Genomic DNA, 22326 nt, shown 5'->3' on the forward strand with positions numbered 1-22326 from the left:
TGTAATTCTGTAACTTATATAGTGCCTTCCCTGGTGGCTCGGTCAGTAAAGAGTCTGCCCACAATATGGGAGACCTACTTTTGATCCCTGGGTTGTTGGGCAGATCCCCTGGAGAAGGAAATGGCAACCCACTCCAGTATTATTGTCTGGAGAATCCCATGGATGTGCCTGGTGGGCTACAGTCCATGGGGTCACACATGACTAAGTGACTAACTTTCACTTTCAACCTTTAAAAATTGTGAATCACTATATTGTAATCCTGTAACTTATATAATCTTATACAGCTATATTTCAATTTAAAAAAAATTTAAAGGGTTGTTTAAATTTTATCTTTTTTCTTTCAATCTTTCACTCAACATACATACATTGCTTTGGTTGTAAAAATTTACTTTAAAAATTGTTTCATTTATTTAAATTATAATGAAATTCATCAAGGGACATCCAACAAAGAGAAGGGCATCATAGGAAGACCCTCATCAGACAGCAGTTAGAATTCAAATTAACAGCAATGTCCAAGCACATGCTCAGGTTCTAATTCTAAAAGTACAAACCTGCTCCTGCAATTGAGTTTTGTATTTCTCTGCTTCTTCTATGTAGATGTTCTGAAGCTTTTCACATTCCCCAGTGTAAAATTCTTTAAGCCGATTCTCCAGCTCTGTTAGATCAGTCTGGTGCTGCTGGTTTAACTTCTGGACAAATCCTTCATAAGCTATTTGCAACTCATTCCTGGCTTTTTCTAACTTCTCACAGGTGGTTGAAACAGTGACTGAAAAGAGATGGAAAAAGGCAAGGGAAGATGACGCACAGCCTGCTAAATGGCCTACATTCATAACATTCACACACAGCTGTGATGACTCGGAAAGCAGTACTCAATTCTCTCGGGACCAGACTCTCAACCATAACAGTGCAGAAGTGAAGGGTAAAAGGGAAGGAGAGGAAATGGGGTCTGGCAGCAAAAGGCCAACTGTCTATCAGGCAGTAAGAGAAGTCCTTGGGCAGAGCCAGGTTCCCAAGTGAAGAGCACCCTTATCTGTGGTGACCAATCAGGGCATGGACCTCAAGGAGAAGAGGCTCTGATTGGCTGAGGTGTCTAAGGCAGGTCACCCATAGGGGAAGCAGCTGAGACAGAGAAGAAACAGAGAAGGTAAAACCACAAAGAAGAAACAGACTTTAAGCTTGTACCTGATTGGAGCCAATTTAGGCTCATTACTTCAAAAATACAGTAAGAAAAATAAAAGATTATATGGAACACAAATCACCAGAATATAAAAGCTTTAGGAAAAACACATTGAAAAGCTACACAACAATGTGAATAAATTGAAAGGTTAACATTTTAAAAAGGCAAAGAAATATGATACACGTAGTTTAAAATCAGACCATCCTAACCTTTCACTACCACTATCCAGAACAGAATTATTAACAATACCTTACAGAACTTGCACATGAATAAATACCCACACATGCTATAATAAATCCTGAAAGAAATGGGAGAAAACACTTGCAAACAAAGCAACTAATAAGGGATTAATCTCCAAAATATGCAAACAGCTCATGCAGTTCAATATCAAATGAACCCAATCAAAACAGGCAGAAGAGTCAAATAGACATTTCTCCAAAGAAAACATACAGATGGCCAGCAAATGCATGAAAAGATGCTCAAGATCACTAATTATTCAGTTCCGTTCAGTCGCTCAGTCGTGTCTGACTCTCTGCGACCCCATGGACTGCAGCACGCCAGGCTTCCCTGTCCATCACCAACTCCCAGAGTTTACTCAAACCCATGTCCATTGAGTGGGTGATGCCATCCAACCATCTCATCCTCTGTCATCCCCTTCTCCTGCCTTCAGTCTTTCCCAGCATCAGGGTCTTTTCAAATGAGTCAGCTCTTTGCATCAGGTGGCCAAACTACTGGAGATTCAGCTTCAACATCAGTCCTTCCAATGAACACCCAGGACTGATTTCATTTAGGATGGACTGGTTGGATCTCTTTGCAGTCCAAGGACTCTCAAAAGTCTTGTATAACACCACAGTTCAAAAGCATCAATTTTTTGGCACTCAAGCTTTTTTCATAGTCCAACTCTCACATCCATACATGACTACTGGAAAAACCATAGCTTTGACTAGATGGACCTTTGTTGGAAAGGTAATGGCTCTGCTTTTTAATATGCTGTCTAGGTTGGTCATAGCTTTTCTTCCAAGGAGCAAGCATCTTTTAATTTCATGGCTGCAGTCACCATCTGCAGTGATTTTGGAGTCCCCCAAAATAAAGTCTCTCCCTGTTTCCATTGTTTCCCCATCTATTTGCCATGAAGTGATGGTAATGGGACCAGATGCCATGCTGTTAGTTTTCCATGAGGTATCACCTCACACCAGTCAGAATGGCCATCATCAAAAAAATCTGCAGACAGTAAATGCTGGAGAGGGTGTGGAGAAAAGGGAACCTCCTACACTGTTGGTGAGAATGTAAAATGGTACAACCACCACACAGAACAATATGGCAAAAAAATCTGCAGACAGTAAATGCTGGAGAGGGTGTGGAGAAATGGGAACCTCCTACACTGTTGGTGAGAATGTAAAATGGTACAACCACCACACAGAACAATATGGACATTTCTTAAAAAAAAAAAAGAAACCCTAAAAATATCACTACCATATGACCCAGAATATACACAGGGAAAACCATAATTCAAAAAGATGCATGCACCCCAGTGTTCACTGAAGCACTATTTATAGTATCCAACACATAGAAGCAGCCCAAGTATCCTCTGACACAGGAGTGGATAAGGAAGCTGTGGTACGTATATACAATGGAATATTACTCAGCAGTTAAAAAGAACAAAACCATTTGCAGCAACATGGATGGACCCAGACCTTGTCATACTGAGTGAAGTCAGACACAGAAAGATAAATATCATGTAATATCACTTATATGTGGAATCTAAAAAAAAAACAAAAACGAGGGGTTCAAATATTTACAAACTAGAAGCAGAGTCATAGATATAGAAAACAAATTTTTGGTTACTTGGAGGAAAGGAGATACATTTGGAGATTGGGATTAACATATATACACTACTATATATAAAATAGGTAACTGGTGAGAACCTGCTGTTTAGCACAGGGAACTCTACTCAATACAGTGACTTGTATGGGCAATGAATCTAAAAAAAGCATGGATATTTGTATAACTGATACACTTTGCTTTACAGCAGAAACTAACACAACATTATAAGTCAACTCCACTCCAATAAAAAGTTAAAAAAATCATTTCGCGGGAAGTTTGAACTGTTCCACCCTTCCTTTACCTACTAGATACGGGGAAAGGTGTGCTACCGTACTGCTACCGTACCCATAAGAAGTACTCCACATCCCAGAGTGCCCACAGACTCATACAAAACGGGTACTGATAAGTCTGTTATAAAGTAACCCTTACCTCTATTTTGGTAAGGAATATGCATTTCTGGAGTGGTGGAAGGAAAAACATTATTTCACACAGAAAAGGAGGTTTACATCAATGATTATTCTGCCTAAGTAAAGGGAAATTGGCTGGCTCCTGGGATGAATTTTGAACAATCATATAGACTTGTTTTCTTGGGAATATGCCTCATGGCAGTAGAAATTCCAGCCCTTGTCCCACATCAGTATTCCTCCAGAGGTAAAATAAGTCATACTGAAATAATGACAAGCATGTGTGTGTTCTCAGTCCCGTCTGACCCTTTGCGACCCCATGGTCTGAAGCTCACCAGGTTCCTCTGTCCATGGAATTTTCCAGGCAAGAATAGTGGAGTGGGTTGTCACTTCCTCCTCCTGGGAATCTTCCCGACTCAGAGATCGAACCCATGTCTCTTGCATCTCCTGCATTGGCAGGTGGGTTCTTTACCACTGGGCCACTAGGGAACCTTTCAATGACAGGCATACTGTCTGCTAAAGAGAACCCTTAAAATTCAAGTAAGCCCACAAATATTTACTGAGGGGAAAGGAAACAGGACTAGCAAAAACAAAGTGAGAACTACTAACTGATATTAAGGGTGAAAACGGTATTCCACATGAGCAATGATGAGAGGCTGCACAGTGCCCCTTGGGAGCTAGAACATTCACGAGGCAGAAAAGTTGGAGAGAAGAGTCAAAAAGGTAGATGGAGATCAGACTATATAGACTGTTGATGTCACTCACTGACAATCACGCCTTGGGACTAAATTTGGGAAGTGGTTTTTTTCTTTAAAAGAATTTACTAAAAGATAATGGTCATGCTGATTACTACAGAACACCCTCCTCACATCACTAATTAAAAAAGGACAAAGAAGTGATTCAGGGAGACAAATGTCAGCCAAAGAACTAAAAGCTGAGTTGGCCAAAAAACTCATTTGGGTTTTTGGTAAGATTTTATGGAAAAACCAACACAAACTTTTTGGCCAATCCAATATTCATTTCTGCTGCCTTTCCAAAATCATACAAATCAAATTATAGGGCCACAAGCCTCCTTGTGTGAATTCCAGGTTCTTCACATGGAAGTAGGAGATGGAAAATTATACTGCAAGCTGTCAACAAAGGCATCAAGAATAGCTTTTCTAGTCAGAGAACTCTTGATTTCACACAACCTTTTGACTTAATTCCCTTGCGATTTCACATATCAGCAAAATACAAAAGAAAACAAAACAAAAATTCTGGCTCATCTGAATGCTTGTATCTGAGATAAAATGTCTATGTGGACCAAAAACTAGAAGAGCTTCTGTGGGGAAGTTAACAGTAACACCTGCTGGATTTCAACACATCTGCTTGTCATCAAGTGACTGTCAGTCTGAATGTTAAACTTGAAAATAAAATAGATGGGAATCTTCTCACATTGGTGGCTGAACAGGGTGTTTCCTCTTCAAAAAAAAAAAAAAAGCTTAAATAGTGTTTAACTTTGTTGGCCTCTGTGGGTGAGGTGAAAGAGGCCAGGAGGAAGGAAGGGGAAAGTGGAAGAAAGCCCCCGGGGGAGCGGGGTTGCAGGGCAGGCCTGGCCCCAGGTGGTGATGTCAGCCTGCAGCTGTGGGGAGCAGCTGGTCCATAAAGCCATGTCTCACACGAAGGGCTCCGCTTTGAGTGAATTGGCCGGGGCTCCTGGGGAAGCATTTACTTGGCATAAAGACTCATGGAATACTTCTTTTCTGAAGGACACGCATGTCAACACTGCATCAAGGGTTCTCGGGACCCCTCTAGCACCCCACACTCGTCGGGGGAGTGGGGGTCTCCAGCTTCCGTCCTGTACGTCTCCTTGGACTTCCTACAGGTTAGGAGCGATTCCTAGGCCACCTGGGCTCTTATTCCTATTCTCCGTCTGTCCCTTCCCTGCTTATTCTCCAGGATTCCTTTCACGGTAAGTCAATCAATTACCCAACACAGCCAAACCAAACATAAATCTCTCAGAATCTGGACTAAGCAAGGAGTTTTTGCACAGGTTTAGGTGACACTGTTTTCATGAAGTTACTGCATGGACAGAAAATCCACGCAGTACAAAGTGGTCCTTCTGTCCTTCCCTGGTGGCTCAGATGGTAAAGAATCTGCCTGCAATGCAGGAAACCCGGGTTTGATCCCTGGGTCTGGAAGATCCCATGGAGAAGGGAACAGCAACCCACTGCAGTATTCTTGTCTAGAGAATTCCATGGACATAGGAGCCTGGCAGGCTATAGTCCATGGGGTCACAAAGAGTCGGACACAGCTGAGTGACTAACACTTTGTCCTCGCGGTTATAATCATTCTATTAGGTGAGTTTTAAAAGCATGTGTATGATGAAGGGCACCAACGAGACCACTGCCTGTAGAGAAATCCTGCACATGCTGGTAAAATGAGAAAGCCCCTGCAGCAATCTACTCCTTAAAATGAGAAACAAATTCCTCAGCATCAAGAAACAAAGAAAGAAACTAACTCATTGACAAGATGGGCCCTAGAGCATGTCGCCACATTACAAGCTGGAAGTTGACATTTTCAACCTGAGATGAGGCAGGCCAGAGAAGAACCCAAGGCCAATGACAGGACAGGAAAAACAGAGAGACACTCCCCTGACAGTTTAACACGTGGAAAACTGGGCAAGGGAAAAATATTTCAGAAATGGTGAAAAGCTTGAAATCTCTCCTTTTCAATTATCTGGATGCCATCTAGAAAAGGCACAATGCCAGAAATACCTTTGACAACAGAGCTGGTTTCCTCATGGTCCTTCAGCTGTTTACCCCAAGGGGTGAAGTCCAGCTGTTACCTAATTGGTCCTGGAGGCCTTATCTAAGAGGAAGAGGTCAGGCTTGTATTATTTCCATCTCATGGAGGCCAATTGCCCTTTGGTGACTGATGAATGTACTGTTTACAGAGAAAAACATTACACAACCATGGCCCTAAATTGTTAGTATTCTTTCGAAATGATACAGAGGTTTTCTTAGTTTTTGTATCTGAGCAGAAGGCTTCATCTTGCGACAACTGGAAATATTTTAATTCTCAGGAACACAAATAAGATGTCTTAATAGATGAGAGTAAAATACTTATCTCAGCCATACTGCTTAGCTCCTGTGTGATTTGCGCAAAACAAACCTTCTAAGCCTGAATTTCCTTATTTTTAAGATGGAGATAATATTCGTGTGTTCCTTGCACAATTAAATAAAATATATGTGGGAGTGCCTGGCCGGATGCCTAACTAGAGTAAGCATACAACAAATGTTACTATTACTAGCATTGCAAAAGTCCACCAATTCAAGTGGGTTTGAAGAGTCCTCAAAGACAGACACTCTGGCAGGGGCGGGGCGGGGGGGCTTTGACAGAATGTGATAAAGTAGCATTGCTTGTCTAGTATTGAAAGAAGATAGATAGAAACACACACCCCCACACCTCCACAGATAGGGTGCACACCCACTTCAGAAGTTCACTTTCTTATATGACTGTTCTTGACATTATATGCCATAGAATTTCCCCAACTTTTGGGTAATTTTATCTAAATTGGGTATAAAATATGAAAGAGAAAAACGGAAAAGAAAACTGAGGCGGAGGTAGGGTCACTCGGAAGATCGCACAGTTTCATGATGCCCCGTAGATACCGTGACAGAAAGAACAGGAAAGCGAGATGACCTCACCCTCTGGCCGTGTGCCCACACCTTCTCTAGATGCTTCCAGCAGGACTGCTGTGGCTGCCGCCCCTTCCCTGAGCCAAGTTCCCCTCTCTGCCCCACCCAGCAGGGACAGGAGATGCTTGATCCAGCCTTTCCTGCCTCCTCCAGGTCTCTCTCTGGCCACCTCACCTGCTTTTATTTCTGGCACCTTCTACTCGTTTCTTGAAAGCACACATTTCTCAGGACAGATGTGTTTTTTTTTAAAAAAAAAAAAAACCAAAACTGATAACTGTGGAATAATTTTAGATTGATACAAAAGGTACAAACAGTACCAAGAGTTCCTGTATACCCCTCACCTCACTTCCCCAGATGTTATCATCTTATTAAATACGGGACATTCATCAAATGTAAGGTTTTAACATCGGAGCAATTACTGTTAACTCTGCTACAGACTTTATTCTGATTTCACCAGTTTTTCCACTAATGCCCCTGTTTCTAAGAATGAACATTTGTAGAATAATTTTAGATGTTCAGAGAACCTGCAGGGATAGAATAGTTCCCAGAGACCTCTCTCCTTGTTTCCCCTAATGCTGATGTCATATATTATGACAGGACATTGGTCAAAACTAACCTGGTGGCTCAGATGGTAAAGAATCTGCCTCCAGTGCAGGAGATCCAGTTTCCACCCCTGGATCAGGAAGATCCCCTGGAGAAGGAAACGGCAACCCACTCCAGTATTCTTGCCTGGAGAATTCCAGGGACAGAGGAGCCTTGCGGGCTACAGTCCAAAGAGTCACACACAACTGAGTGACTAACACAAGAAACCAACCCCGGCACACGATTATTAACTAAACTCCAAGCTGCGTCCTTTTCTTTCTGTTCCAGGCTCCAACCCCAGACAGCACACTGCATTTACCCGTCCCATCTCCTTCATCTTCTCCAGTCTGTGAATGTGTCTTTCCCTGCCTTTCATCATCTTGACAAGTTTGAAGAGTCAGGCATTTTAAAGAATGTCCCTCAGTTTGGGCTTGTCTGACATTGTTTTCTACATATTCCTCTGACCCAGAAATTCCGGTAATAAGAATTTATCTTACTGATATACTCCCACACCTATGAAATGAGGGACATACGAGGCTCTTTACTAGAGCATTTTTTTAAATAAGAGCAAAACATTACAAATAACCGAATGACCACCATGAAGAAACTGGTTGAATTAATTATTCCATTATAATATAATGGACTAATGTTCAAAAAATAAAATAATTTCACAGCTGTTTAAAAAAGGACTGAGGAAGTTCATTGTATACTGATTTTTAAGAAATGCAAAGCAGAAAACAAGGTGTAGAACAGAATGTATAATATGCTACCACTTGTATATAAAAAGAAGAGAAATGTTTATCTTAACCTACTTCCCTGTACCCCAGTCCCAGCACCATCAATGGGGACATGGCCTTCTGTCATAGTAGCACGATTATTTCATTGCATCATTCTTTGAAGGGAAATCTGCTCATGATACCCTTCTAGGACATGTGACAATGATGGTAACTCTCTTAAACTAGGGTTTAATCTGCTTAAAATTGGAGATTACCAAGTAGCCCTTTTTTTAAAGTAATATGCTACTTAGTGGAGAGGCTGGTGTCCACAGAACTACAGAAGGGCAGGGACCTACCCCATCAACAACTGGCATGTCCAGTTTTCTGCAGATTGGTTCCCTGACATGCCAGGTAGTACTAAATATCCCCTGCTGTGCTAACCTTAGAGTCTGGTGAGGACAGAGTGAAAGTGTCCTATTGTGTAGAGTGAGTCTTCACAGACTATCTGCAGAAAGATCATCTACACATGAAAGCCCCAGGTTTTGCTCCCCAGAGGCACTGCTTTTTCACAAGACCAAGAAATCTGGCAGCTATGTGGGAGAGACAAAGGTCTGTCTCTAAATTTCAAAATTAGCTAACAAAGAGCTTTCAGATTGCTCTTGGAATGATATGAATTGACAAGAACTGATTTCAAAAGACTTCCACGAATCACAACTTACTAGGAATTTCTTTTCACAAACCGCCTTGCACCATCAAATCCATTCTCCCATACATAATACCACCTTCCCTTTAAAACTCAGTTTATCCTTTACCAAGTGCTTTCACACTTATTTCAGGTAATATAATCATGTCTTGAGTTAATAACACAGGCATTATCTGAAATCTCACTCTACTAGACCAGAGAGGGAACGGACGTGGCAAGACTGGGTCTAGAACTCAACCCACTCAGCCCTTTTCAATGCAGGTCCTGCAGCACAGAACACGGAACCTGATCGCAGTGGCTATTTTCTCAACTTGAAATGCATTAAAAGAGAAGTTCATTCATTCATACAATGGACACCTCAGAGGAAAAGGGCTTAATTCTCTAGTGGAAGCAAGAGGGTCTGCAAGGTAGGGTAGGTAAAAAACAAAACAAAACAAAACAATATTCACCCCCCCCACACACACTGATTAGTCCTGATGAAATCTGATTTGCATGCAGGATGAAGGTCTGGCCCAGTCAATAGATCTTAGTAGAGAGGTGCCAGCTGGGCCTCCATGGAGCCTGGGGCTCTCCCTGCCAATAAAACGTTTGAAAAGGCTCTGCTGTTTTTCAACTGTCTCACTGGCCAACAACATGCTGCAAAACAGATGCTCTCATCATCACACTAGCAAACATTCCATGGACCAATCAAAACATTTTAGGCTTGAAAAGTGGATCTGAGTCAAAAGTCTGGCTGACTATAACCAGCATAAATGTTCCAAGCTTCAGGCCCGAGGCAAGCGAGTTAAGCCTTTAAGGAAATCACATTTCCATCAAAAGAATAAAGGTTCTTTTATTCTAATAAAAGAATAAATTAATACAAGTGTTAATAAAAAGGTGCTGCTGCTGCTGCTGCTGCTGCTGCTAAGTCGCTTCAGTCGTGTCCGACTCTGTGCGACCCCATAGACGGCAGCCCATCAGGCTCTCCCATTCCTGGGATTCTCTAGGTGAGTCTGATACTATTCTGCCTGTCCTCCCTGATGATTTATTTTCAGGGGTCAAAGTTCAAGGGGGCAGGTCAAAGTTACTGATCTGCAAATTATTTGAAAGCCTAAATATGAGAATGAACTCGGTTCAGTTGGAGCTCTCTGGTATTATTCTCTTACTGTGCTCTCTTAAGTCTTACACATATATTACATTAAATAAACAACATCCTGGAAGCTAGTGCGCTGTCAGAGTGCAGTCCAGGAAGCACTTGCATCAAGTCACTGGGATGACCATCACAGATGGACACCTCCATCCCAAGCCACCCAAGTCAGAACTGGAAATCTGCTTTTTAACCTGGCCTATTTTATTACACAGTGAAGTCTGAGAACCACTGTTCCAGACAAATGATTTAACTCAGGAAAAACCGGACATATCAGAACTAAACAAGGACAAGCGAGGAAAAAGGCCAGGACAAGGGGGAAGACTCAAGAGGCTTTCAGAACAGACATGCTTGGTAAATATTCTGCATTGTTACAGGTGAAAGAACATAACCTTTCGTTTACTGAGACAGCCAGCCAAGTCTAAGTTCAGGACAGACAGACGTGGATAAAAAAAGAGCAAGCCACGTATGAGACAGAATCCACTACACCTTCAACCAACTCAGTGAGATAAAGATTTCAGTTTTGGATCACTCATTATTAGAGAAATGCAAATCAAAACTACAATGAGGAATTACCTCCCATCTGTCAGAATGGCCACCATCAAACAAATCCACAAACAATAAATTCTGGAGAGGGTGTGGAGAAAAGGGAACCCTCGTGCACTGTTGGTAGGAATGAAAATTGATATAGCCATTATGGAAGACAGTACGGAGATTCCTTAAAAAACAAGGAATAAAACCACCATCTGATGCAACAATCCCATTACTGGGCATAAACCCTCAGGAAACCAAATTTGAAAAAGACATATGCACCCCAGTGTTCACTGCAGCACTATATACAATAGCTAGGACATGGAAGCAACCTAGATGCCTACTCACAGATGACTGGATAAAGGAGCTGTGGTACATATACACAGTGGAGTTAAGACTCGGCCATAAAAAGGAATGAATCTGAGTCAACACTAATGAGGTAGATGAACCCAGAGCCTATTATACGGAGTGAAGTAAGTCAGAAAGAGAAAACCAAATATTGTATATTAACGCATATATACAGAATCTAGAAAGATGGTACTGATAAACCTCTTTGCAGGGCAGCAATGGAGACGCAGATATAGGGAACAGACTTATGGACACAGGGAGGCAGGTAGGAAGGAGAGGGTGGGACGAATGGAGAGTAGCAGGGAACCATACACTAACATATGTAAAACAGAGTGCCAGTGGGAATTTGCAGTATGACCAGGGAACTCATACTGGGGCCCTGTAACAATCTAAAGGAGTGGGATGGGGTGGGAGGGAGGCTCATGAGGGACGAGCCATATGTATACCCATGGCTGATCCATATTGATGTATGGCAGAAACCAACACAATATGGTAATTATCCTTCAATTAAATAAATTTTAAAAAAGGAATTCTGTTTTGGCATACAGTTGGTTTTCACTATATATATAATAGATTTTTCATTAAAGCCCACTTCAAAAATTACTTCTGGAATTCTGCAACTCTAAAGTGACTTAAAGTGGAGAAGACTCTTGAGATTCCCTTGGACTGCAAGGAGATCCAAGCAGTCCGTTCTAAAGGAGATCAGTCCTGGGTGTTCATTGGAAGGACTGATGCTGAAGCTGAAACTCCAATATTTTCGTCACCTGATGCAAAGAGCTGACTCATTTGAAAAGACCCTGATGCTGGGAAAGATTGAGGGCAGGAGGAGAAGGGGACGACAGAGGATGAAATGGTTGGATGGCATCACCGACTCAATGGACATGAGTTTGGGTAGACTCCAGGAGTTGGTGATGGACAGGGAGGCCTGGCGTGCTGTGGTTCATGGGGTCCCAAAGAGTCGGACACGACTGAGTGACTGAACTGAACTGAACTGAACTGAACTGAACTGAAAGTGACTTAACTGTCAAAGAGTTTTAAAATTATTCTAAATATACAACCTTGCTAAACCACGACTGTACACAAAACTGTGTCAGCAAAGAGCTGACTCACAGGAAAAGACCCTGATGCTGGAAAAGATTGAAGGCGGGAGTAGAAGGGGGCGATAGAGGATGAGATGGCTGGATGGCATCACTGACTCAATGGACATGAGTTTGAGCAAGCTCCGGGAGTTGGTGATGGACAGGGAAGCATGGCATGCTACAGTCCATGGGGTCACAAAGAGTCGGACGTGACTGAGTGACTGAACTGAACTGTACACAAAACTAGTGAAAAAATTAACACATTCCATAAAGGTGTGAGGGGTACTCAAGTTCACAGACATGGTCAAGCATTGATTAGACAATGTGTACAGTGCTTTAGGCAGAGCCAAGTCACTTCTCCCTAGTATATAACAAGGTTTTTTCATCTAATAATACTTCTTGAACTCTCGACTTCAATAAAAAGATTCCAAAAGTAATTATCAATGCAAACTGGTGGTTTATAGCCAATGATTTCCCAATCTTTCAAATATTTGGTTGCAATATATTTTTTGCAAAAATATTGCAAATATTTGAAAATATATTTTAAATATTTTTTGTGATCAACAGGTGTTTGGTGGTCTAATCCTCCTGAGTTTTATCCAGGGGCTTTGCTTTTTATGCTGACCTTAAGAAAATTACATAACTGTTAAACCTCAATTTCTTCTTTCTCCCTTTTTTTCTTTCTATAAAATGCAAACCAATAGATTTAGAGATGAACACTGACGTTAGGAAAGAGCAGGCACTCAATAAATGTTGCCAAACCTATCATTTTTACACACAGAAGGCAAAGTCAACTAGTCTTTTATGCCATTGTTATGAGAACCCAGGAATCTCTGTGGATTAAGGGTTAAAATCTCATTTGCATCATGACATAAAAACAATCAGGACAAGATGTGAGTTAGCTATTATTTCTGATGGCTAAAGAATAATTGTGAAATACAAACTAACCTTTATTAATTTAGATTAAAAATGTGATTCCATTCATTAAGGTTAATAAGACAATAGGAACCGCAGAGGATCATAATTATGGCTCCCCATTACACCAACATGACCCTGGAAAGAATCAGAATGACACATTTATTCCCTAGTTCAGAGGCCAAATGTTTGCTGTGGATTATGTAGATCATTAAATTGAACTGTAATTTATTTCAAGGGCTGACATTTTAAAAATGACCTGATTAACTGAGATTGTCAGGCATAATGTAAAATGTTTCCAAGAGAATTACAGCTCATCTTACATTATTACTTATTTTTAACAGTTTATAGGAAAATATCTGTATACAGAAACCATTAAGTATTAGCATATTATAAGGATAAAACCCACTTTCCTTAGCTCCCATCCTCAGCAATGAAGTCATTCATTCATTCTCTGAGTCAATGTACTAAACATCAGAAGTACTAAGTGCCAGGCACAAGGTACTAGCTGGTAGAGCTACACAGATGAAGGACGTACTGGCCTTGCCCTTGAGGTGCTCACAGCTCCAGACTATGTGGTCTATAAATAAATACTTTTAAGAGGTACCTTGAAGAGTATAGTCAGTCATCAGTTCAGTCGCTCAGTTGTGTCCAACTCTTTGTGACCCACTCGACTGTAGCATGGCAGGCCTCCCTGTCCATCACCAACTCCCAGAGTTCACTCAAATTCATGTCCATCAAGTCAGTGATGCCATCCAACCATCTCATCCTCTGTTGTCCCCTTCTCCTTCTGCCTTCAATCTTTCCCAGCATCAAGGTCTTTTCAAACGAGTCAGCTCTTCACATCAGGTGGCCAAAGTATTGGAGCTTCAGCTTCAACATCAGTCCTTCCAGTGAACACCCAGGACTGATCTCCTTTAGGATGGACTGGTTGGATCTCCTTGCAGTCCAAGGGACTCTCAAGAGTTTTTTCCAACACCACAGTTCAAAAGCATCAATTTTAGGTGCTCAGTTTTCTTCATAGTCCAACTCTCATATCCATACATAAATACTGGAAAAACCATAGCCATGACTAGACATTACTAGTCATTACTTTGTTGACAAAGTAATGTCTCTGCTTTTTAATATGTTGTCTAGGTTGGTCATAACTTTTCTTACAAGGAGTAAGCATATTTTAATTTCATAGCTGCAGTCACCATCTGCAGTGATTTTGGAGCCCCCAAAAATAAAGTCTGACACTGTTTCCACTGTTTCTCCATCTATTTGCCATGAAGTGATGGGACCGGATGCCATCAACTTTGTTTTATGAATGTTGAGCTTTAAGCCAACTTTTTCACTCTCCTCTTTCACTTACACTAAGAGGTTCTTTAGTTCTTTTTCACTTTCTGCCGTAAGGGTAGTGTTATATGCATATTTGAAGTCATTCATATTTCTTCTGGCAATCTTGATTCCAGCTTGTGCTTCTTCCAGCCCAGTGTTTCTCATGATATACTCTGCATATAAGTTAAATAAGCACGGTGACAATATGCAGCCTTGATGTACTCCTTTTCCTATCTGGAACCACTCTGTTGTTCCATGTCCAGTTCTAACTGTTGCTTTCTGACCTGCATACAGATTTCTCAAGAGGCAGGTCGGGTGGTCTGGTATTCCCTTCTTTTGAAGAATTTTCCAGTTTGTTGTGACCTACACAGTCAAAGGCTTTGGCATAGTCAATAAAGCAGAAATAGATGTTTTTCTGCAACTCTCTTGCATTTTCAATGATCCAGTGGATGTTGGCAATTTGATCTCTGGTTCCTCTGCCTTTTCTAAAACCAGCTTGAACATCTGGAAGTTCACGGTTCACATATTGTTGAAGTCTGGCTTGGAGAATTTTGAGCATTACTTTGCTAGTGTGTGAGATGAGTACAATTGTGCGATAGTTTGAGCATTCTCTGGCTTTGCCTTTCTTTGGGATTGGAATGAAAACTGACCTTTTCCAGTCCTGTGGCCAGTGCTGACTTTTCCAAATTTGCTGGCATATTGAGTGCAACACTTTCACAGCATCATCTTTCATGATTTGAAATAGCTCAGCTGGAATTCCATCACCTCCACCTCCTTCTTTACCATCTGAGCCACAAGAAGCCCAGGAATACTGAAGTGGGTAGCCTATCCCTTCTCTAGCGGATCTTTCCAACCCAGGAATTGAACCGGGGTCTCCTGTGCTGCGGCTGAGAGGAGATACCCCATGTCCAAGGTCAGAAGTGGCAGCTGCGCTTCGCTGAACCAGCCATATGTAGATACCCTATGTCCAAGGTCAGAAAAACCCCAGTAAGATGGTAGGCACTGGAGCGGCTGTGAGGACATACTCTACGTCCAAGGACAAAGGAGAAGGCCCAGCAAGATGGTAGGTGGAGTGAATTTACATTTAGAATCCAACCCCATTCCTGCCAGAGATGCTCAGAGGGCTCAAACAAACCTTGCGCGCACCAGGACCCAGGGAGCCCACAGAGACTGAGACAGAAGTGTGTTTGGTCTCCTGTGGAGGTCCGGGTCGGCAGTGGTCTGCCGCAGGGACAGAGGCTCTGGGTGTGGGTGTGGCATAAGTCCTCTTGGAGGAGGTTGCCGTTAACCCCACCACAGAGCTGCCAGAACTTACACAGGACTGGGAAATAGACCCTTGGAGGGCTCAACAGAACCTTGTGCACCAGGACCCAGGAGAAAGGAACAGTGACCCCATCGGAGACTTGCCTGTGGGTGTCTAGGAGTCTCCAGTGAAGGCGTGGCTTGGCGGTGCCCTGCTGCAGGGTTGGGGGCACGGACTGTAGCAGTACATCACGGGATCTTTTGAGGGAGGTCACCATTATCTACATTACTTCCACCATAGCTTGGCCCCAGGTAAATAGTAGGGAAAGCTGAGCACCGAAGAACTGATGCTTTTGAACTGTGGTGTTGGAGAAGACTCTTGAGAGTCCCTGGGACTGCAAGGAGATCCAACCAGTCCATTCTGAAGGAGATCAGCCCTGGGTGTTCTTTGGAAGGAATGATGCTGAAGCTGAAACTCCAATACTTTGGCCACCTCATGCAAAGAGTTGACTCATTGGAAAAGACTCTAATGCTGGGAGGGATTGGGGGCAGGAGGAGAAGGGGACGACTGAGGATGAGATGGTTGGATGGCATCACTGACTCAATGGACGTGAGTCTGAGTGAACTCTGGGAGTTGGTGATGGACAGGGAGGCCTGGTGTGCTGCGATTCACGGGGTCGCAAGGAGTCAGACACGACTGAGCGACTGAACTGAACTGAACTGAAATAGTAGGGAGGAACACAGCTCCATCCATCAACAGAAAATTGGATTAAAGATTTACTGAGCATGGCCCCAGCCATCAGAACAAGACTCAGTATTCCCCTCAGTCAGTCTCTCCCATCAGAAAGCTTCCAAGGCCTCTTATCCTTCTCCATCAGAGGGCAGACAGAGTGAAAGCCACCATCACAGAAAACTAACCAGTCTGATCACATGGACCACAGCCTTGTCTAACTCAATGAAACTATGAGCCATGCCGTGTAGGGCCACCCAAAAGGATGGGTCATGGTGGAGAGTTCTGGCAAAACATGGTTCACTGGAGAAGAGAATGCCATACCACTTGAGTATTTCTGCCTTGAGAACCCCATGAACAGTATGAAGGGCATAGTAGGAGATGGAATTCACGTGTTTGAAAGATTTGGGTGAAACACAATTGAAGACAAAATATTTTAGCTGGGACTGTAAGCCTTTCAGAGAGGATGATGTGTGCCCAAGAAGCAAAAGGGCTTCCCAGGTGGCGCTTGTGGTAAAGAACCTGCCTGCCAGTGCTGGAGATGTGAAGAGACTTGGGTTCAATCCCTGGGTCAGGAAGAACCCTTTGAGAAAGGCAAGACAACCCACTCCAGTATTCTTGCCTGGAGAATCCCTTGTACAGAGGAGCCTGGTGGGCTACAGTCCATAGGGTCGCAGAGTCGGACATGACTGAAATGACTTGGCATCCACACAAAAAAGCACAAAAGAGGTGTGAGCTGGGACCCAGGGAGAGAAAAGGAGGTGTGCAGAGGGGAATGAGGGTCAGACACCATGAAGCTGCACCAGAAACGTACAGCCACATCACACATGTTGGCTTTAGTATGTTTGGACTTCATCCCCAAACCCAAATGGGGATCTACTTATGTTTGTGAAGTGTCCGCTAGATGACACACATGAGACTTATTACAAGTCTAGTCCTGGTAGCATCTGGAGAAGAGAGAAGCAGGCCTGGAGGCAAGGTGATCTGCTGGGTGACCACTGGGATACTCTGCAGGTGAGAAATGATGGGGCTTAAATCAGGACGGTCAGGAACGGCCAGTCTGAACAACATTTAGAACACAGATGGGTGTCGTGTGGAGGATGGAGGAAGAGGATCATGACCTTAGGTGGTAGCTTGGGTGGTAAGTGAATAACAATCCACTGAAGAAGGTGATGAACAGACCGAGGTTTGAACAAGGAGACACTTCAGAGTATTCACAAAGCGAGGGGCTGGGAGTCAGGAAGTCTGATTATACTAGACTGACTTTTCTAGAGGCAGCTCTTCACTGGGAAAAATGTTATCTGCAGCTTGGGAAGGAGAAGACTAGAAAAATAAATCTGAGTCATCACCCTACAGGTTGTAGCTGAAACCACGCGAATGGACAGGAAAACAGCTGACCATAACAGCCTTACAATGACATTATTTAAGGGGTGAATGAAATTAGGCTCTGTCCACTTAGAAGATCCATTGTCATTAAACATGAGCATATGAAGACCAGGACGCAAAATGGCAAAGTGTATCCTAAGCACTTGTATTGGGAAGGGATCCATCACATCTCATTTTTCCATTTGAAAGTCAAGAGAAAAAAATAGCCTGACCTAAGGGATTTCTAATAATATTTAGCTGAATTACTACTCTTTTCTGCAGTATGGGCTTCCCAGGTGGCTGAGTGGGTAAAGAATCTGCCTGCAAAGCAGGAGATGCAGGTTCGATCCCTGGAGGAGGGCATGGAAACTCACTCCAGTATTCTTGCCTGGAGAATCCCCATGGACAGAGGAGCCTGCTGGGCTGCAGTCCATGGGGTTATATAGGTTAGTCTGCAGTATAGTCTCTGCCCTCATAAAACAGCAAATCGGTTACTACACAGCCGTCAACTGCACACAACTCGCTATTTATTGGGTTGGCCAAGAAGTTCATTCAGATTTTTCCATTACACTTGGTGGTAGTGACTCTGCAACAAGTCACCTCATACAGTCCTCACAGCCACCATACAAAAGGCAGACAAGGTTACTGCCATTTTACAGAAAAAGAAATCGGGACAGAGGACGTGGGCTATGTCTCCCCTACCCGAGGTCATCCAGCTACCAAAGATCTGAACATGGAGAGTATGCCCACAAGTCTAGCCACTTTACACCACTGACGTATTAATGCTCAAAATTCTGCAAGCCAGGCTTCAGCAATAAGTGAACGGTGAACTTCCAGATGTTCAAGCTGGTTTTAGAAAAGGCAGGGGAACCAGAGATCAAATTGCCGACATCTGCTGGATCATCGAAAAAGCAAGAGAGTTCCAGAAAAACATCTATTTCTGCTTTCTTGACTATGGCAAAGCCTTTGATTGTGTGGATCACAATAAACTGTGGAAAGTTCTGAAGGAGATGGGAATACCAGACCACCTGACCTGCCTCTTGAGAAATCTATATGCAGGTCAGGAAGCAACAGTTAGAACTGGACATGGAACAATAGACTGGTTCCAAATAGGAAAAGGAGTATGTCAAGACTGTATATTGTCACCCTGCTTATTTAACTTCTATGCAGAGTACATCATGAGAAACACTGGGCTGGAAGAAGCACAAGCTGGAATCAAGATTGCCGGGAGAAATATCAATAACCTCATATATGCAGATGGCACCACCCTTATGGCAGAAAGTGAAGAGGAACTAAAAAGCCTCTTGATGAAAGGGAAAGAGGAGAGTGAAAAAGTTGGCTTAAAGCTCAACATTTAGAAAACAAAGACCATGGCATCTGGTCCCATCACTTCATGTCAAACAGATGGGGAAACAGTGGAAACAGTGTCAGACTTTATTTTGGGGGGCTCCAAAATCACTGCAGATGGTGACTGCGGTCATGAAATTAAAAGACTCTTACTCTGTGGAAGGAAAGTTATGACCAACCTAGACAGCATATTAAAAAGCAGAGACATTACTTTGTCAACAAAGGTCTGTCTAGTCAAGGCTATGGTTTTTCCAGTAGTTATGTATGGATGTGAGAGTTGGACTGTAAAGAAAGCTGAACACTGAAGAATTGATGCTTTTGAACTATGGTGTTGGAGAAGACTCTTGAGAGTCCCTTGGACTGCAAGGAGATCCAACCAGGAGATCAGTCCTGGGTGTTCATTGGAAGGACTGATGTTGAAGCTGAAACTCCAGTACTCTGGCCACCTGATGCGAAGAGTTGACTCATTTGAAAAGACCCCAATGTTGGGAAAGATTGAGGGCAGGAGGAGAAGGGGATGACAGAGGATGAGATGGTTGGATGGCATCACCGACTCAATGGACATGGGTTTGGGTAGACTCCAGCAATTGGTGATGGAGAGGGTGGCCTGATGTGCTGCAGTTCATGGGGTCGCAAAGAGTCAGCCACGACTGAGCGACTGAACTGAACTGAACCGACATGTTAAAACTGAGCGGTAAACTTTGCTATGTTAACTTCTTTCTCTTGCAGCTCATGCTGCCATCAGTTAAACTGGCAGCCTCAAGAGCAGTCTTCCTGGACTGTTTCATCAGAAGGAAGATTACAGGCTTCTCTCTCCTCCTCTCATGGAACCAAAACCCTCCCCCAGACGCTCTGCACTGGTACTTGAGCCATTCGATCTGATTCACCATTAGTATTGCCACACTTCCTGAGAGGCCAGCCTTGGGTAACTGGATGATATGGACCTGCCAACCATGCCTCCCGACCCTCCAAGAGCAGCAGGAGAGCCACACGCGGGCACGGTGTCCTTATCACAGATGGAGAGTGGGTGCCAACGGCCACAGCTACTTCCTGTCGGGCTAAGTGACTAACTGGAGGTGCTGAGTACCTGGGTCCACTGGGATTACGGGATCGTGCCATCCACTGAAAGGTGAAAAGAGGACTCCCCCATTCAAACTGACTGAATGAGAACAGTGTTCCTTCGGCGTGTCTGCCTCATCTTGCAGGAGGAGGCTGAAATGTGAACCCCCAGGGAGGCTCCTCTCCACCTCTACCGGGTTAGAGCGAACCCTGAAATGCACACAAAAGGCCTCTTTCCTGATCTGCTGACCCTATATCCATTACATGATTTAAGGCACAGACAAAAGCAAGTTAAGTTGGTCGTCTGGATAATCAAAAGGGCAGCAGTCACATTCAGTGACCTGGCAGAGAGCCTCAAGCGTCTCTGGGAGCTGGCTTGTTTCTTATCTGAGGTTTCCTTGAACTGTTTTCCTAGAACTCTCAACTCTTTGGGGTCCCGAAGTCCCATCTGTCTTACAATTACTCTTCCATAAACAGTCCTCCTTCCTAAGGTCAGGAGAAAATGATGCCCCGGGCTAGGCATCAGGGTGAGCCAGGGGTCCGGCGCTGCTCTGCATTGGGAGGTGAAAAAAGAAGAGGAATACAGAGGCAAGGCTTCACCCCAAGTTCACGGCTCCTTGCTCTTTGACCGGGTGTGGTGGGAAGGCGGGGTGGGGGCAAACTTAAGTGTGTTCAAGTGCCAGCAAATTATATTGACACTGTTTAAACTCTGATGCTGTCCACAGAAAAAGGAGCCATCTCTCCCGGAACTAGATTGCATGCTGTTTTCATCGCTGGCCGTTGCCTTTGCATTATTTATACACGTACCTACACACACACACACACACACACACACACACACACACACACACACACACACACGGAAAACCGCAAAGGGCCAGGAATACAGTCTTTCAGTGAAAGATTCCAGCAAAGTCTGAAGTGACTGCCGCCAGCAGACTGTCTAGAGCTGCAGAGGACGGGGTTCGCGTGGCAGCCAGCCCACTCCAGCCCACGGGCTCAGGAAGGAAAGGCAGTACTGCCTCTGTCTCGCGAACCCAGGACTCTTCCAGAAAAGAACTAGAAGACATTTCGGCCTGGGCACGGGGACACCCAGGGCGATGGCGAGTGCCACAGACCTGAGAGGCACCTGGCGCCCGGTGGAACTGGGTCCAATGGGAAGATTAGCCCAGGATGTACCTTCTAACAACATCATGCTCTCTCCTCACAGACCGCCCCCAAGAAGTATGATACAATTACTGCCATGGGAGAGGGAACTGTCTCACCACTCTTTATCATGCAAAATGGTTCAGGAAAAAAAGATAAAATAAACAAAACCTGATGGAATTATTTAACAGGAATTCACACAATTACAAAAACCAGTCTGCCCCTCTTTTCAGGAAGAGAAATGGTTTGGTCATCAGAAACTCTGCTTGGCTTAGATCAGTGCCCGGCATTCTGTGAACCTGAGGTCGAGCTGCCAAAATTCAACAGAAACATCGATAGGAGGAAGTGTTTGCAAAGACACCAGGGTGAGGGGCTAACACAGCCAGGGTGTGACTCCAGGCACCACGCAGAGAAGAAAACCAACTTGGCTGACTTCTCCCTCAACCCTGGAACTTTAAAGAAAAAACAAAAGCTCTTACCTAGCTCTCCCCGGAGGTTGACAAGTTCTTGAGATAGGGTTTTGTTTTGTTTCAGTGCTTCCTCTCGCTGTGGAAAACACACATCAAGTTACTAATGTTTTCAAGAGGGTCCCTTTTCAGTAAAGCACACACACTCGTTATCACCAGGAAAACGAGACTCAGAATTGAGAAGCCAAGATATGAATCATTTAGGCTAAACAGTTTGTGTTGTTAAAAAAACACAGATGTCCCTTAGTTGTTAAGGAAATTCACATCGCAAAAAAGTCTGTATTTTCTCAGGTTCCACATTGAATGGCCCATTTTAAAAATATTGACTCTGAGCCACGCTTCATTGCCAATCCCAGAACCTTTCTGCTGATGCATACTGTACTTCAGACGTAATGCACTCTCCTCCTCCAAGGGCAATGAAGGCTTCATCAGTGAAAGATAAATATTTAATGTTCTAAACATATGTACTTCATGCACTTTGTCCTATATTTGCAAATACAAAACTTTCCTTAGGAGGAGGACAGTACTTTACTTCTAAAAGGAAGACACACAAGTCTGTTATAAA

At 43.5% G+C, this 22326-nt stretch overlaps 1 protein-coding gene across 4 annotated transcripts in view; it reads right to left on the bottom strand.

The window, feature by feature from the left end:
* Positions 1 to 22326, bottom strand: part of MTUS1 (microtubule associated scaffold protein 1) — a 189513-nt gene that overhangs the window by 10509 nt on the left and 156678 nt on the right. For all 4 annotated transcript variants that reach the window (XM_068969863.1, XM_068969862.1, XM_068969865.1 and 1 more), the window contains 2 exons: positions 21774 to 21840; positions 552 to 766 (listed from right to left, as the gene is read on the bottom strand). In XM_068969863.1, coding sequence (XP_068825964.1) covers positions 552 to 766; positions 21774 to 21840 — 282 coding nt within the window. The remainder of the gene's footprint in view (positions 1 to 551; positions 767 to 21773; positions 21841 to 22326) is intronic.

Source organism: Capricornis sumatraensis, chromosome 4 (assembly GCF_032405125.1).
Source record: "Capricornis sumatraensis isolate serow.1 chromosome 4, serow.2, whole genome shotgun sequence".
In the NCBI taxonomy this organism is placed as follows: domain Eukaryota; kingdom Metazoa; phylum Chordata; class Mammalia; order Artiodactyla; family Bovidae; genus Capricornis; species Capricornis sumatraensis.